The following is a 19095-nucleotide window of genomic DNA, read 5'->3' as shown; positions in this document are numbered from 1 at the left end:
GTGTATAATCAAAGAGTTTTGAGGGGGCACATGTGGGGTATAGGGACAAATTTCTAATAATTCCTGTTTGATCCGTTGAAAAATAAAATCCTATTTTGTGAAGAATTTGCCAGTATATATAGAGATAACATATATTTCACCTTTTTTTCTTTCCTTTTCTCCTTTTTCTTGATCATGCAGCCTTTTAAGGAGGCAGTACCCTCCATCCATAAGCCATGCAGTGGCAGGATATGTGCCCAAGTATAAATAGTCAACTCATTTATGTATTTCAGTAAATCTGATCAATTTAATGGTTAGAGATTTTTAAAAATATATTTATATATGGGTGTACATTTTATACAAGACACATTTCCTTGTTTTTTGAGAAGCCTGTAATGCATGATCACAAGCCCCCTTTACTTATCTCATTTTACTTCTATATATATTTTTTAAACAACTTATTTAGGAGAATGGGAGAAATATTGATAGCTATGACACAAAATAATGGGATTTCGGCAGTAGCATATTCTATATTGAAATACGATTCTTTTTTTTTTGCATTAATTAGATTCATCATCAATTGGAAGGGAAGACCTTTTAGTCTTAAAGTTCACTTCACCTCACCCTGACAAATAGAAGTCTCTCAAATACAGCAACATCCTTCAATTGAAGACAAAATCACAAGGATAAACTGTCGCAATAGCTGATATTCAATCAGTAGTATATTATGCACTATTTAATGCAATTCTGTAATTCCATAACAATTTTGAATATTTCACTTCAATAAATTAAATCCATTTCATACAAATTATCGATTTGATTCATGATATTACAAATACAAACTTCCAGTAATGCATAATACATGTCACATTTCACATGACCATCAAACCTCTCAGAAAAAGTAGTCTTCTTTACAAATAATAAGCAGATACTTTTTTGTACATTCTTTCTAATATCTAACAAAATATTCAATTACATTGAATTTTCAAATAGAACTTCAAAAAGATACACGATTAATTTACAATCATATTGCAAAAGAAAAAATGAAAGAATATAGAAAATGTATACTTCTAGTCATGACATTCATTATGAAATCACTGCATTGAAATAAAAACAGATTTATAAATCACATTTACACCTACATGTATAACACACACACATAAAAAAAATAAATCATATATATATTAACCCCCAAAACAAGGCACTCATATTTATCATTTTGATGATAAAATGAATGATTTTGGAATGTTTACAGGTTTATGTACTCTTTTCCATTTTCAAAATTATAATCAAACATAATATACTACACAACAAATCAACAAGACTTACAAAGTTATTTTCATAACCAAAAATAATGAACTTATGAAATAAACTTAATATTAGACATGTTACATCATCTGTGTTAAATTGCTTGATTTTTTTTTGGCCATTCAAAATGAGTATACTAAGTAATATGGATAGACAAAACAAATCAAAAATACATTCAAAATGTACTGAAAATTACACACACACAAATAATGATAAATGATCATGAGGAACAAGTTGGTATCTAAGGGGAAATCTTAACATTTGAAGGATTATTATTTTAATTTTCATTTCATAAGTTTGGATTAACATAGATTCATACAAGTGTCTGTTTATTTTACCCTAATAAATAACAATGCCAAAGTAATCATCTTCCATATTTATATTGTTTGATCAATAACACCTGATCCTCCAATTTACCAAATGTTCCATATACAGTGGTGCTAAAAAGTGAGTAAAACCCACCAGAAAATGAACATATTCAAGTGTTCATGTTCTGTCATTCTTAGACATTTAATCCTGAATTCAGGTGACAAAATGTTACATTCAATATAGTTTGTTTCTCTGGGCTCGCCAAACATTGTAATGTTGTTGTCTAAATTCAACACATATCAAGTCCTTTTGTGGTGACATAAAGTAGGATTTTACGTTGAGTTTCATCCTATTTTTTATATGAAAGGGATGTTTTTGACCCCAAAACGCGAATGTAATTAACATCTTTGCAAAAATTTCAATTATTTAATGGAAATGATATGATATCATCAGCATTATATCATTGGAACTAGGGATAAAAGTGGGAACTTTTTTCAGGAATGACAAAATTGTTAACAAAACATGAAATTTCCAATGGTATTTCCATAGAGTGGTAGACACGCGCGGAAAGCACGCACAGTTAGTGTCCCGTAGGATTCGATATGCTCAGCTTTAGTAAGTGCATTTTCTGGTGGGGTTCACTAACTTTCTAGCACCACTGTAGCTAATTCAAATCTGCTTTGTGTCTTCATGCACATAATAATTGAACAAAATTTCATATTAAAGTTCATGCTTCTGAGCCCATTATTCAGTTTGCATTTTTGTGTCTGCATCAGTTTTCTCTTGTTCAGACAACCAAACTGTCTTCATGAATTTAAAACTGTTTATAGACTGGGTAACCCTATTTACATATGTAATCAAAATTCCTAATTTAATACCTGAGAAGTACACATAATGTCGTAGAACCAATATACACAACATACATACATAAACTTCATGATTTATGTTTAGAAGCAGACGGCACTCGGTAACTCATGATACTGCCACTAAGACACATGTCTTTCATAAGCTGTCCATCAACTACATAACCAATTTTAACAGGCCAAGATGGAGGCTTGAACAAAATATTTTCTTATGTGTTTTGCATGAATAAAAATTCCAGTGTACAAACAGTGAAACGAATGAAAGAATGGGTATATGTTTTTTTTTTTTTTTTGGGGGGGGTAGAAAAGAGATAGGCAGATAGAGAGAGAGAGAGAGAGGTATAGACAGACAAAGAAAAAGAAAGAGGTGAGATTGAGAGACAGAGACAGGTAACAAGAAAGATTTGGAGGGAGGAGACAGAAAAATAGAGAGTACTGAGATAATGATATAGAAAGAAAGAAAGAAAGACACAGGAAGGTTGGGAGATACGACAAAGAAAGGTGGAAGGGGAGTAGGAAGGGGATAGAGAGAGAGAGAGAGAGAGTGAAAAAGGGAGATGATTACGAAGGGAGGGAAGGAGGAAAAAAATTAAGTAATCAAAATTGTGTGTTTTCCAGAATACAATAACACTTTCAATACGGTACAGAATACATGGTAATGATGGTATACAAGAAAGTGGAATGAATAAACATATGAAATACACTTTTCTGACATAGGCAATAAATGTAATTTGTTTTCCTTACATTACAATGATGTCCAGTTTGTCCACCCTTTTGTTTCGATAACAAGAAAATACAATGAACATCCTAATCTATATGTTTTCAACATAAGTACATCTAATTAATTTGATAAAATCAGAAAGGTCTACACATTAAGAAAGGAAAGCATCTGATTGTCTCTTATCCATAATGATTTTTCCGTCACTTGCATAATAACTTTCACCAATGTTGTCAATGTTGTACGAGACTGACTGATCCCATTCACTGTGAGCCAAGTAACCTTGATCATGGTACTCAATAAAGCTGCTCATTTATTAGAAAGGGTCACTAGTCATATGTAAAATCATGCATTAATTACAAATAGCTACATGAAACTTGTTGTAGGGCGACCAAATATGACAAAAATATGAAAATATTGTGACATGTAGGCCTCAACAAATACAGCTAAATATATAACCTAGACAACGTTATTAGAAAAATATAGATTTTCATTCATTTCAGACATCAACAGAGATTCAGAGTGCAATTAAACAATGAAAGCGAGCCACTAAATCTAGACCTCACCAATCCAACACACCAGTGTCATAACGCAAAAAAGTAGTACTTTAAAAGTCATAAAAGCATCAACCCTATCAAACGTTGATATGCATCCTATGCATAATAACTGTAAGTTTTAATGTTGCAGAAAATATGTTATGTGACTATTGTTTGACAACTATTTAAGGAGGGGGACCTAATGTCCTAATCTTACAAAGGATTGGAGGTGAACCATTGTATGTTAACAATGTTTCAATTTCTCTTATCAGATTAAATCTTATGTACGATAGCAGGGTGCTTCGCAAAGATTTAATTATGATTGAAAATCACAATTATATAAGAGCATATAACCAAATTGGCCAGGTGGGTGTTTCATAAAGCTGTTCGTAAGTTAAGAGCGACTTTAAGAACGTCTGTTGATCGTTTCTTTTGGTAAATGGTATATTCATTGGCGATGGTTTACCGCGTAAAAAAGGTTCTCCAGTCGCTCTTAACTTACGAATAGCTTTATGAAATGGCCCCCAGATCACATAAACAGGCTCTATTTTATTATTAATCTATGAGATTGCACATTCAATGCACTTTGGCACTTAAACATGACATTCAGTTGGACTCGACTCTTGGTGAAACACCCCCTAGGAGTTTCAGGCACAATTGTCAATGCAGAATTAAATCAATTCAGCGTGTCGGTGCAAGATCATCCATAACAAAATATTTTTGCGCACCGCAACAGTGCAGAAAAGCCCTTACACAATGCACTGATGCTGCTAAGGGCGTTTTTGCACGCAAAGCATGGTATTAAGGGCGGTCTTGCACCGACACAAAGAATCGGTGATTCACCTTCACTTAGTGTTAAGGAAATGGAGGAGGTACAGTGGTGGTGACATTGTTACACCAAGGATCAGGTTTACAGAATGGATCCAGGCAGAAGGTTGGGAATGAGCAGCAGGTGCAGATAGCATCGTGGACCAGACACGTCTCCGTTGCTAGGAAACAACATCCTCTGTAGTCTCCGCAGCATCCCCAGTCAGACCCAAAGATGAACCAGCCATCCGTGTACTGCAGTATGGGATGGGCATTCAAAAAATAGAAGTTTTATTACCTATTGCATGATCATTTTTGTTATTTTAGTGAGTTACATGATAATTCACTAAAAATATGTCAGTCGCCCATGGAGTATACAGTGTAAGCCAATAATGCAAAATTGCTATTTCAGGTTATAGAACTGTTATTTTGTAATTTAAGCAACTTGAGTGATAAGTAACTCAGAATAAAAAAAGTGGAAATATTTATTGATTCTCATACATGTACTTCAAACCAATCTTCTCTTTGTTTTCGACTAAAAATAAAATTGATAAGATATCTTTTCTTCATTTCAACTAAATACTGTTGCCAGAACAAGCTGATTAGATAAGTGAATGTAGGGGCAAGTCATTGACAAAATATCCTAAAATATTTAATCTGCTTAAAGTTCCATCCAGCATACTATAAACCATATCAATTCTGTTTCTACAATGAATCATGGCAGAAAAAAAATATGTAACAATCAATAGTTTCAAAACAAAATTTACTCACAATCCATGAGTTGCACCCTGGTTCAAAACAGCTGATGTTGCCACATGCAATCAACCTTGCTACCTCCTCAGCCAACTTGGAGTTGTTTCCAAGACCAAGACCCAAGACATCCTCGACAAGCTCAATGGTTTCCTCAAGATCAAGGCCATCCTCACTTAGTAAGTGGGCTAAGGCCATAAATTGATGGGAACAATACAGAAAAAATAATGATGTATTATCATATTTTTTTTCAATTGAATCAATATTGTATCGCGTTAATGGTTTTTAAACATAAACAAAATAAAGTGCTGCATAATCTTGCCTATATGATCAGATTTATGTAAAATAATTTCATGCTCATTTTTATGCATGTCCTGTAAAATAGCCTTTGTAAAATCTTCAGCTTTCTTATCTTACTATGTATCTTTGTTTCTTTACTTTTTGTGTTTTTGTTAAAGTTTTTTAATAAAATATTCTCCATGTATTTTTAAAGACTTGAATAAATCAATAAATGAAACAAATGAAAATGAAACGGATGATACCCACAAAAAAGATTAACAGAGATCAGCTGCATACATGTAAGAAAATAGAAGTTTGAGGAATAACTTTTTTTTCTTGGTGTCAGATTTTCAAACCCCATAAAACTGGATCATCTGGGGTTTGGGGTAAGGAATCATCAAAATGAACTCACAAAAGACAACAAATTGAAGCATTTATAAAACACATTTTAGGTTGCTTATGTGCATTAAAATTGGTACAAGTTTCTAATTACAATTGGATCAGACTCAATGTGCCCACATGTGTGTTTAAGTTTGAACTTAGATTGTGAATTCAAGCCACTGGGTTTTAATGTGCAGGGAATTAAAAGATATCTATTTTTCTCCCTTAATACGCTTAATAAGCCAGATCACATAATGCATTTACAGAATATGAATAAAGTTGATGTAACATTGAATTAAAAATTATAAAGAGATGCCAATGATTTTGCTCTCTGATTCTTTTTAAAATATAGGCCTACATGTTCACATGAAGTCCCTTCCCAATGCTGAGTGATGCCATGTTTATTTGCAGATTTGGGAAAATCAAAACCAAAATGTAAACATGCAACCTGAATTGAGACTTCTCATTAGACATACCTAGATACCAGTGAATTTTCTTTACACATTCCACATCTTTGCAATCCAAGATTTTTGATGACAGGACCTTCTTCGCATGGTGGCTATACTCCTGCTGACATGCAAACAACCCCTGAAAGTCGTAAGCCTGGTGAGCCGGACAAGCACCCTCTGATGGCACTCCCTTCGACAGACGAAGAGCTGTTCTGGCAATGGAACCGTGGTAGATAAATGCTGCCCTCACTTGGTTGAACTTGTTCTGCACATCAGAGATTGGTACCAGATACCCAATCATTGCATCATAAAGTTTGACAAGGTCAGAGAGGGCAATTCCTGTAGACGTTGAAAATGCCTGAGAGGCCAAAACCATGTCCTTGGCTGCTGATGTGATCCTTGCTTCCATATCTTGAAAAAATCAAATGAAAACAAAACAACTCTGATAATATTCCAATGCAGAAATAGCTCGGTCAAAGTCCTGAACTTGATTTCATAAGTACTTTAGTCAAGGAAAACAAAAGCAAACACATCTACCAAATGACATGTTTATTTAACAAAAATCTAGGGGTTACAAAAGAATTTATTTTCACAATGCAATTTTTTTTTAAGTCCAAAATTATTTTCAATAGATTTGACCTCCCTTTCATCTTGAAAAAAAAATTATAATAAATCAAGATACATGTATATTTGTTCATGGTACAAAGGAGTTACAGCGCATGGGCTCTTTTAATCACCTGGAATTTTTCGTTGGTACAGAAATTTCTTTGGAATCTCCAGTTTTGACAGAATGAATGGCTGTCCATTCTTTCCCATTCTATCTTCTAGATCAACCACTGAGATGACGGAAACAACATTTCCAGCTGTTCCCTCTCTAGCTTTCTGCAATTTCGATAGTACTTTGGGTTCTTCATCTTGGATGTCAGAACTGATGTTGAAGAGCAAACCTTCCGACTTGAAAATCACTCCAATGCTTTCTGGAGAGTTGATAGTAAAGGATTGAAGCTCAACATTCCTTCCCTTCTCCTCCTTGGAGATGAACTCTTTGGCGGATGTTACTACCACCAGCAGCACAATGGCAGTCTGAAGATGATTAATGTATTTCAGCATGTCTGATGGATGGGTTGAAGTCTGTGAGGAGAGACGGATAACTGCATGATTGGATATTTGACATAAAAATGCCAAATTCAAAATCAATATTTTTTTTTACTGAAATGATTACCAGCAGCTAGTATCATCACAAAGAAATATAGATTTAGACTCTATCCTCCATTAAGATATTCACATTCCATTTCTTTAATCTTACGCCAACAGATATTTCATAAAATCTGGACAATGAATAATTTGACTTGGTCTTGGTTTAAACATCTACTTAAGTTTAAACCAAGTCAAATAATTTTCATAACAATTTACATAATTAGAACTCTACTGTTTTTTCCTGTTTTAAGCCTAATTATAAATTTGAGGATATAAATATATTGAATTATTTACTAAGTAATATATTTTTCTGTTTCAAAAGTCATGGGTCTGAACTTCCTGAGGCGAGCTGAACTTGGATTTAATACACCTGACAGCTACAGACAGATAAAGCAGTAGAGGCGCACGGCCAATATGGGAGACTCTCTCCAATAGGGGAGACAATCTCCCACATTGGAGTCTTGCTTTGCAAAAGGACAAAAGAAACAACACCAACAAAAGCATGATTTTTTCCACCCAAAATTTTGTCTCACTGAGGTCAGAAGCCCATTTGTTCTGTGTGTGATTGACAACAAAAATCCTTATCAAAACAAAAGTAGACGGTGAATTTTTAAAGTAGACGGTGAAAAGGGGTGATTTTTCATGAGGAATCTGCTTATCACATATTTATTTGCCGCCAAGGTAATCCTTTTGCCGCAAATGTAAACAAAGGAAATTGGTCTCCAAAACTGGAGACTGTCTCTGAAATTGGATACCCAAATTCTTCACAAGTCTCTGATATAGGAGATAATCTCCCACATTGGAGACAGTCTCCAATATTGGCCGTGCGCCTCTACTGCAAAGCAGTATACACGATCACGCACAGACAATATGGACAAGTCTCACCTTGTGTTGACTTCTGTCAATCAGAGAGATCGAGCAAAAACCAGTAATGGAAGGAAGCAAGGGGATGGTTGCTGGTTGCCCCGCCCGGCTCGACCACGGCAGGCGCGGTAAGAGTAAGACTGAACGCCCTCGGCCCCGTGTCGACTGTAGGGCTAGGGCGGCCCTAGTGTTAATTTATGAAGGCGTAGTCGTAGCTAGGCTGTAGCTGTCACAGTCAGTCTTGTTATGACTTGTTATCTTCTTCACGCCAATTGTATCCCGTCCACCAAGAGCCCAAAACGATAAAAAAGACGTGCCACTTGTTGGAGTAAAACTATGGAAACTATTAAGGTTTTTAATTAAAACGTAGTGCCAAAGTGGAAGACTGCTTGATTACGCAGAGCGCTGTATGTACACACAGTGCATGCAGTACAGATACCGTCGAGTCATGTGATCATATAACTATCATCACGTGATCGCACATGTGTTGTGCGTAAAATTACCTTCATTCATTCGTGATCGCGAACAACGTCCATGTGAAATTAAGTTTGTCAAAATGAACGTCTAACTTGTAGATCGAAGTCTAGGAAATTAACAGACCAAGCCGGTGAATGATTGAACAGAAGACCGATGATTTAAAAAAAATCAAACCGTGAACAGGTAAGCCAAGGCCAAGCCAAGGGAAGGCAGTTATGCCATAGAGTTGATAGACAAGCCATTCTCAATTACTTTTTTGAAGCGCCACATTTCTTCTTTAGAATCTGTAATGCTCCACTATACTCTATAGTACATTACGCAAACTAGCAATGTATCAGCGGAGGGGGTTTAGAGGCCTCTGGTGGGGGTCGAGGGGGGGGGGCAGAGCCCAAGAAGTTTTGGAATATGAGGGGCCCCCAATCCCCACCCCCATCATAGTGGCTGAAGTTACGTTCCCCGATTTTGCAAGGGCTGAAAATTAGGCGTTGCACCGCACTAACGCCCCAAATTGTCCCTTCTCTCTACAACTCACATGCAGTTTCATTCATTCAGTTCGTGTTAAGCCAGAGTGCATGCAGGCAATGCATCTGAGCATAGATGTATTTCACTTTTACAACTTCGGATTTTAATCGGCTTCGGAAACAAAGTTTCTGCTTGTTATGTCCCACAATCATAATCTTTTATTATCAGGATGTTCTTTGAATGTCATATTATTTGATGTTTAACTCTTAACCAAAACATATATCTGGAAATGCAAAATTTCTCGCCGTTAAAATAGAAATCCGACAAACGGGGTTTTCAAATCACTTGTGTGGCATATAAACTTTGCAAAGCATATAATAAATAAAAAGGAGAACACCATCGATCTTCCATAATAGGGGTCATCGAGCTAAATTGGACAAAATTTGAGGAAATCAATGAGCAATTAAGTGTCAAGTAAAGAGTTTTTGTTTTCTCTTTGTATTAAAATGATCACCAAATCCTTATTTCCAGGTTACTGGTAGATACATTTTTTCTCTCCAATTTTTCCTTGTTTTTACTTTTTTTTTATATCGGCTCCCAAGCGCCACTCCGCAAGGCTCAGTGTGCCACAAGTGGCACGCGCCACCATTTGAGAATCCCTGCCACAGACCAAAAGCTTCAGTCTCTTTTATTGTTCAGCTGAACTCTGTTGGCTTCACTCACCAAATACAGAGAAATTCAAAAAATAAAAAATAAAAAAAAAACTCCTCGAAACAGACGGTTGCCAGCTGTCTATTAATGACAGTGGCAGTGTAAGTGGTATTGGTAGTGGTACTCACTGGTAGACAGCTGGCATGGCAGCGCAGCAGCCGTCTGTTTCGAGGAGTTTTTTAAGTAACATTTTTTTTTTCTCCTCGTGGAGCCAACGGAGTTCAGCAGAACAGCCAACATAACAGAGACCAAAGCTTTTGGTCTATACTATAGTATGTGTGTGGGCACTCAAAATCAAATTGTATTATGATGGGCATGTGCCTAGCCAGGAGGCTTCTACTGTTCTAGAGACTCTTTTCATCAAGATCTGAAAAAAATCACACAGTTTAATGAAGTGGTTATGAGATAGAAATATCTTGCTGCCTCCATTAGTACAACTACCTGCAGTAAATATGCTATTATTAAATACAGCCATAGTCATGCTGCACTGTCCTGCTCTCCTTATTTAGGGCATGTGTATAAAGATAGTCTGATAGACTAGATGGCACATATATAGTTACTCGACTTTTAATGAGGGTACAAAATATAAGTTGGACACTGGAGAGATCACAAAACAAAAGATGAAATTTATGGAGATCTTCCACCTATCTCCACCAAGGTAAATTAGAAAACGTATTATGAGATTTGCTGGTCACTGTTTTCTTAGAAGGAAGTTATGTCTGATGTCCGTTTGTTGTGCCTCCCTTTTAAAACGTGAGGACAGAGACCTTTTTTCCATCAGATAATGCAAAGTTATTTCCTTTGTTCCAAGTTTCTCGAGCAGACCCTTCAAATTTTTTATTGTGACTTGTTCCAAAATTAATGTACAAACCCTGGAATTAATTCCATTCAATTGCAGAACATATCATGTGTTACATGATACATTTAGCTTGGAACTGCAATCATTCTAATTGATAGGTGGGGCAATCTATTTTTCTTAGGGCAGTCCCAACTTTCCAGACTAAAGGTGAATAAATAACTCACCACTGGAACAATTCCTGTTCCAGGACAATGACAAAATCAGTTTGCATAGAATCTTCCAGGGGTGGTTAAAACAGTTCATAGCAAGACGAGTCTGTCCAAATCAATCTGTATTGTTGATTAAAGATGTTGCTTGACCAAGGAATTCCAGTTCAGTCGATTTGAATATTAATCAGCACATGTTTTTAGAGTCTTTATTGTTTCGGGGTCCTTACTCCTTCAAGTCCTTATTATAGTTGCCCCAGAATACTTCAAAGACTACTGTGCTTCAAAGACATGTTTATGGTACCAGACTTTACAATGAAAAATGGGTATCATGCATTAGTAATTACAGACGTATGGCCAGGCATGCATCTGGTAAATTTGCCATGCATCCAGTAATTACCTATGCATGGCAAATAAATTGGATGATGCATGGCTAGCCATGCATCGTAATAATTATGCATCCATGGCTGTAAAAAGAAATGGAGTTTTAGCCCAAAAATTCCACCATTCTATAAATAAATGATACACAGGTTTGTTCTTGCATCAGTAAGACTAGTGAGCATGCGGTAACTATGGAAACTAGTCTAAAGCCACTCAGCTTTGCCTTGTGGGTTTAACAGTTCCATAGTTATCTTATGCTCACAAAACCTACTGATGCTATCTCATCTGTGGAGCGTTGTGGCCCAGTGGATTAGTCTTCGGACTTTGAAACAGAGGGTCGTGGGTTCGAATCACAGCCATGGCGTAATTTCCTCCAGCAAGAAACTGATCCACAATGTGCTGCACTCAACCCAGGTGATGTAGAGGTAATTGCTTAAAAAGCTGTGTGCGCTATGAACGCCTAGCTTAGCCTGGTAATATAGGAGCGCCTTGAGCACCTAACATACAAGGTGGATATGTGCGCAATATAAATACCCTATATTATTATTATCTGTGCATCATTTGTATGAAATACCTGCACAATTTACATTCCTTTTATAACAATCAAGGCACCATAAGCACAGTATGTCCTTGGCATCATTGAATAATTCTTATTACTATTGACATTACCAGTCATCAATATGACATATTTTGCCATTTTGTTAGTAATAATTAAATTGCTCTGAAAAGCTGACATTACCTTAAGAGTTGTTGTCATTGGAGTTGATAACAAGAACTGAATAAGTGGCTAACTATCTGTCAGTAATTATTTACTGGATTGATAAGTTGGGAGTTAATCTGTGATCTTTCCCTCTACCAGTATATTTCACAGAAATTCTTAACAAGTCTTCAATTCAATGCCTCTAAAATGTTAGAGTAGCTTTACAAACCAGGTGAAAATTTTGCTACTTAACATTTAGGTGCAAATATTCAAATGTTTATTTATATACAGGGATGTGCCACTGGAATGGGTCTCTTTTTTGGAAGAAAGCTTTAAACATGTCATGCGGTATAGGTTTATGTTTCATGCTACTTTTATGCCCCTATTTTTAGATACTGGCCTTAAACATGGGTTCATGTTCTCCTCCAATTTTGAGTGATAACCTTTTTTTTTTTTTTTTTTTTTGCTTGTCATAACATCCTTGGAAATCCTTTACATCAGTTTAGGTGTGACATATTGATCTTGTTTTCACATACCACAGATAAACAATATAACTGACGATGCAGTCCAGAAATCGTTTGTTGTATCTCCTACATCAAACCCTCCACCATGGAAGGCTTCAGGAAGTTTACGGTACCAGTAGAGGAAAATCATTTGAAAGAATCTGTACCTGTCTCCATGACAACTCTTCATTTCAAAGATTACAAAATTTGGGCACAAAATCAAGACATTTCCATTTGACTGCTTGCATAAAAAGTATAGATGATTACAGTTCTACAGATAAGGTGGATTCAACTCTGAGTGATGGCTCTGAAACAAAAGAGAGTTATCTTGAAGCCAGGAGAAAAGGTGTCCTGAAGGGCAGACGAAAACTCTCCCCAATGGAAAGAATCGGTGGTATGATAATGGATAACCCTGAAACTGAGGAAAGAACTCAAAATCAGAATATTACTAGTGACTCCAAAACTTCTGGTATCAGGGATTCCAAAGATGTTATCAATGCTGATGAAATAAAGTCAGCTCAGTTATGTGACTCCAGTCATGTGCAAAGATTTAGAACATCAGTAGATGGTGAAACTTCTGTGAAAGTGAGTGACTTTGATAAAGCCCAGCACCATGGGCCTCCTCTCGTAGATGGAGAATACATCATTATCACCCGAGAGAACTTGAAGAGGCAGGAGAAACTTGTTCGCCTGATCAAGCTTGATGCCTCCCATGACTTCAAGTGCAAGTTTGGTAACCTACGGCATGCAGATATCGTCGGACATCAGAGTGGCAGTGTCTTTGTGACTGACATTGGTATTGAGCTTCTGATTAGGAGACCAAGTCTGGATGAGTATGTGCTCTACATGAAGAGGCATCCAACCATTGCATACCCAAAGGTAATGACACGATGATTGATTGCTTTGAGCATATGAACAATAACCTTGGGAATATTCAGCTATTCTTTGTTTTTCATTGGTGAATGTTTGATATTTTTGTATTGACAACTGTTTTGTATATATTTTTAGGGTGATTACTCAGTATTGATATTCACACTGCAGAAATCCTCAACTGCAGTACCCCCACACCCTCCTGTAAACTGAAATTCCCTTACACCCATAGAATTTGGGGAGAGATAAGGGGCTCACTGCATACTCCTTGTACATTAATTTTCTACCAATGATACACTGCCAATATAATCTAAATTGATGATTTTTTTTTTTGCTTGACATAGGATTGCTGTACAATGCTAATGATGATAGATGCTTATCCTGGTGATGTGGTCTTAGAAGCGGGTTCAGGGTCTGGAGCTATGACGTTGTTCCTTTCAAGAGCAGGTAGGACCAATTAGTGATAAGACTAATGATCATATCATTGATAGTTATAATGATTAATAATCGTAATGATGATGATAGTAAATCATAATAATGATAATAATAGTATTCAGCTTGGTAGAAATAGCAACAAGTAATGTATACAAACTTGATTCAAAATACAATTGTTCAATTATTGCTGACAGGTAAAAGAAATACTTCACTATTAGGTTTCAGGGAAGAAAATATTTTCATTTACCAAAAGCTTCCATCTCTGTTTGTTGCTTGTTCCAATGGACTATGCCTTGTTCCACTGGCTCCAGAGAAATTTTATAAAGTAAAAAAAAATTAAAAATTTCCTCCAAACAGATGGATTTCAGCTGTCTAAAAAAATTAAAGAATAATTGCTACATGTTCCATCTTCTTTGTTCTCATTTCTTTAGAAGGCAAGCTTTTGTCCACACCTTCCATTTCTGTGAACTTTTCAAGCCAAGTGGTCAGTCACACATTTGCCTGGTGCTGCCTGCAATCTTGCAATGAGTTGGTAGAAGCTTGAACATTTTCCAACCAGTGAATTATTTCTGTATTACTTGCCATTTTTACAATTCTTTGAAGTTCTACAATGCTAGCTTGAATAATTTATTATTCAACCATCCCCCCACTGATGACAGATTTCTGAATTAATTGCTTTTTGTTTACATAATTCTTTTTGAATTCTTTATTGCAGTTGGACACCATGGCCAAGTTCTTTCCTTTGACAGAGAACGGAACCATCAGGTCAGAGCGGAGAAGAACCTCAGACTATGGCAGAACTCCTATGACATCAGCCATGAAGTCAAGTGGCCCCAGAATGTCTTATTTTACTCCTGTAGATTGCAGGACTGTGGAGAATATATCAAAGATGCTCAAGTGGATGGGGTATGATGATACTTTGTGCATGGTATATTCGTTAACTCTCTCTCCTTCCCCTCTCCTCTCCCTCTTCCCTCCCCCATCCCTCTACCCTCCCACATCCCTCTCCCTCTGGGAAAAAAATGTATTAGTGGAAACTCTGTATTAGATAACAATATCCTTAATATGACAAAGACATAGATCTCTACATTCCAAATATATTCCTGTATATCTGTTCCAAGTGACCATTTCATTCTGGGTTTCACCTATTACACCCTTACATCATGGTTTCCAAAGGGGCCGGGTTATTTCTTGATTCCATGGTTTGGCAGAAATCGCCTGATGGAAAGTCTGCACATTCAAGACAAACTTAAACCTATAAAACCTCAAGCATAATTGTGCACAATCCCAATCCTGATACAAATAAAATACCCTATACTATAACAATCCTCATCCTACAAAATATATTTCTTATGTTCATATGATATGTTTGAGACATACTTTATTGTAGTTGATAATTGCAAGAAATCTGAATGTTTATTTGTAGTAAAATGTTGTTTATGCATCAGTATGATATTCAATACATTCATTTTCAATACAGGCAATCATTGATATGGAGGAACCTTCCAGAGTGATGTCTACTATGTCTCAAAGACTTAAGCCAGGGAAGGCAATGGCTGTGTATGTGGCAAAGTAAGTTGGTCTTTTGGAATCTTTATCAAACTATATATTTTATCCCCTCAACACTACTTCATTCTTCGAAAATAAAAATGCAGAACAGTTGTCTTTCTAAAGCCATTGTTATTACATGTATGAGACACTATGATACAGCACTTGGGACTTCTGATAAAGCATCGTTTAGTTGCTGTATTAGTAATCCTAATCTATATATTGCCATGAGTAAATGAAAAAAATACAGATTTGTGTATTGCTTCCATAGTATTCATATTGGCCTTGTCTGTGACTCCAGCTATATGAATCTATTCAGGGCAATATCTATCAAGATCACTCTATATTTTATCATTGGATACAGCCATCAAAGTAACATCCTACCATTCAATTTTCAGTAGTTCTTTTTTCATGATTTTGATGTATACAATTAATCTTTTATTGTTTTACATCCATTATTTTTCTTTCAAATTCAGTCTGACCATGGTGATTGAGATAGCTGAAGCCATTCGCATAGAAAGACTCCCCCTGTTCATCGAGACTACCGTAGAAGTCACCCACAAGGAATGGGTTGTAAACCCAGCCAGGCGGTATGGAGGGGTTGTTCTGCAAGACCCAAAGGCATCCGAAGAACAGGATTGTGGAAATGAGGTGTTAGGAAAAAGCAAAGGTAAGTAGCATGCAGCTAGTATTGCATTATGGGTGAAATTCATTGTCGCAGGATGATGATGTATAAAATGGATGGTTGACCCAATATCTTCTAAATATTCCTCGCGAATTAGGGTATGCATTCATAGATAGCAATGTAATATTTTCTGCATCCTTTTCTGGAGGTAGTTCACAAAGAGTGAATTCTTGCATATGCATCAACACACACTTGATTTTAAGAATTCAATAAATGCACGATAGCATGCATCCCCTGACCGATGTGGCAGTGCATTATAAACATAATTCTTTGACAAAGTGTGGAGTGATGAAATTCATAAAGTAGATTTAAATATCTAGGAACGGATACAGTTAATATTCCAATAAAATTCACTGTTTTATTTCTTAGAATTGTAGGTTCCAATCCCTGACTTCTTAATGGCACATTAGGACAGGTCTTAAATCAGATTTAGTGTGCTTGAGTCTATGAATGGAATCATTTTATCCATTTAAAAACAAATAACTCATCAAAGATCATTGAACACAGTTTTTCTTTAATAAGATTGTACTTGCTTATATAGCACCAAACTTGCATTTTATCACAAGTCTTTTCAATATCTATAATAGTACGATTATCCTTGCCTATTATGGGTTCTTTGTTAACATATGCTCAATTAATGTTTCACCATTTACCACTCTCTGCTTGATATTGTCATTGATTATAGGGCTTTGGTTTCAAGACATGTAAATGTTATTGCATTAAAAAAAATATGAATAATGAACTTTCAAATTTTGAACTTGAAACCCCTTCAGGAGTGCAGTACATTGCAGATGAAATACCCAAATATCTTGCAAGACCACATCATATTCAACCCTCTCACACAGGTAAGATAATTCTGTCCATAAAAGGTTTCTCAGATATGGCACTACACCAAATACATATATGTTAAGAACATGCATCACCTTTTTTGGTCAAAATTTTATGCAAACTCATTGCCCATTTTAGAAGTGTGAATATCCACATCTCTAACAGCCAGGCACATTAAATCAGATATGTCTTCCTTGGCATCTTTGCAGGGGCATCATTTGATTTGTGTGTGTGTGTGGGGGGGGGTCCCTCACATCTTAATTGTACACTGGAATGTCACAAGGTTAGTTAGTTGCCTCTTATCTGAACAGAGCAAGAATGCTTTTGTTGTATCCCCGGAGTGGCTTTGATTCTCTTTCTCTGTACTTGCTATCTGCCAGAAATTTTTATGTTTGTAATGTGGACCAATAAAAAAATCTTAATTCAGACCCCCCCCCCCCCATCTCTCACTGGTTGTTTGCTGACATGCATCAATTTTGTTAGTAAACATCAGCCCTAAAATGGTGATGGTCCTGTTCCATAAAACATCAATTTGGTTTGCAAACTTATCATAGATTTTTTTTTATTGCTAGCATCTGCTATTAAATAGATACCAGGATTTATGAAAGTCAGCCTTTTTCGTGATAGTTTTTGTCTCCTTTGATGTAATTGAAAATATCAATTGAGCTTTAACACAAAACAAAATGTCTTTGACATATTTTGGCATTTAAGAATACTTTCAGAGTACCTTGCTATTAATTTTTCATCAATCATTTCTTTCAATCAAAACTAACTTAGCTTTCTTTACTTGCTTTATTTTTCTCTCACTGCAGCATTCTTGGTAAAAATTAGGAAAACAAGGAAATCATCGTCGACATTCAAGGTTTGAAACTAAAAATGGACAATTAACAACACAAGTTAGCTTTATAATTGTTTAAGTTTCTGATATAAATCTATTTTTAATCTTTGATACATAAACATACAAATATTTCAAAAATTCATAAAGTTTAATAAATAAATTTAGCACAAAATCATTTTGACAAATATATACAAAAAAAATACAGTATTGAAATTAAATTTTGTCAGTTGATAACTTTGTGTGCAGTAAAACATTTCAATAAATAAACCATATTCTAATTACATGTACTAACAATGAGAAAGAAATCAATTTCTGGATTATAAAGAGCAATAATTTGAGGAGATTAATAAAAGGTTTAAAACAGTCATTTCCAAGTATTAGTTAAAATCAAGCATTTTCATTGCGACTTGCAGGTTTATTTTCATTCATCAATTTAAAAAGTGGTACATTGAACTCTATGAACAGAATATATAGTTTAATTCTCCACTTTGGTGGTAATTGTGAAATTCATGTGAAAATTAATAAATTGCCGATTTTAAATAAGTACTTCAGTCTGGGTTTCTTTTCTGCTTTTTTTTTTTAAAACAAATCACATCAGAAAAATCTAAACATTTTAGGAAAACAGGAGATGAATGTTAGATTGGTGAGATTATTGATGAGATCACAACGTTATAATTTTGTGGAGGGGAGTACTTGTGTGCTGTGCATTGAGTATACAGGGATGTGCTGCTAAACCGTGTGACTTTTTGAAGAAGGATCCATAGACATGGGTCCCATTTTCATTTGGTCACTGCATCATATTGCAGCTTGAAATGTCATATTCAAAGTTTGAAATCCTTGACATGGCTGCCTGTAAACAGTAAAAGGACCCTTGGATGTGGGTATTTGCTTTGACTTATCAGTCACACACGCCTGTCCGATCAGAGTACCCCCCCCCCCTTCAAATACTAGTATGTGCTCTTAAAAATTAATGAATTGCAAAATCTGTATTGGAATAACAGATCTGTTCTTCCAACACACAAGTTAAATTAGAGGGACCCAGAAAAGACCGACTTTGCCATCAAATTAATGTTCAAATCCAATATACAATAGGTTTTCAGTCAATATTCATAAAATGTGTTATTTTTACTATTGGTGATCAAAATGAATTTTAGATTTAATAGATAGCATAGGTGATGTTGTGTGCTGATTTTTGCCATAACCATCTGGTCC

General features: G+C 35.7%; 2 protein-coding genes across 2 annotated transcripts; one reads left to right on the top strand and one right to left on the bottom strand.

Annotated features, from left to right (window-relative positions):
• Nucleotides 1-4209: 4209 nt before the first annotated feature.
• Nucleotides 4210-8805, bottom strand: LOC121418730. The gene is made up of 5 exons (XM_041612806.1): nucleotides 8462-8805; nucleotides 7117-7510; nucleotides 6407-6790; nucleotides 5292-5458; nucleotides 4210-4775 (listed from the first exon to the last, which is right to left on the bottom strand). The coding sequence occupies exons 2-5, from the start codon at nucleotides 7487-7489 to the stop codon at nucleotides 4569-4571; spliced, it is 1131 nt and encodes a 376-aa protein (XP_041468740.1). The 5' UTR covers nucleotides 7490-7510; nucleotides 8462-8805; the 3' UTR covers nucleotides 4210-4568.
• A 148-nt stretch (nucleotides 8806-8953) lies between these two features.
• On the top strand, nucleotides 8954-18429 carry LOC121418729 (tRNA (adenine(58)-N(1))-methyltransferase, mitochondrial-like). The gene is made up of 8 exons (XM_041612805.1): nucleotides 8954-9100; nucleotides 12718-13558; nucleotides 13894-13996; nucleotides 14700-14890; nucleotides 15465-15556; nucleotides 16009-16202; nucleotides 16991-17062; nucleotides 17858-18429. Exons 2-8 carry the CDS (start codon nucleotides 12737-12739, stop codon nucleotides 17911-17913), a joined length of 1530 nt encoding a protein of 509 aa, XP_041468739.1. The 5' UTR covers nucleotides 8954-9100; nucleotides 12718-12736; the 3' UTR covers nucleotides 17914-18429.
• Nucleotides 18430-19095: the final 666 nt, after the last annotated feature.

This window comes from Lytechinus variegatus, chromosome 7 (assembly GCF_018143015.1).
Source record: "Lytechinus variegatus isolate NC3 chromosome 7, Lvar_3.0, whole genome shotgun sequence".
Classification (NCBI taxonomy): domain Eukaryota; kingdom Metazoa; phylum Echinodermata; class Echinoidea; order Temnopleuroida; family Toxopneustidae; genus Lytechinus; species Lytechinus variegatus.
Note: the sequence above shows the minus strand (reverse complement) of the source record. Positions and strands in the feature narration are given on the sequence as shown.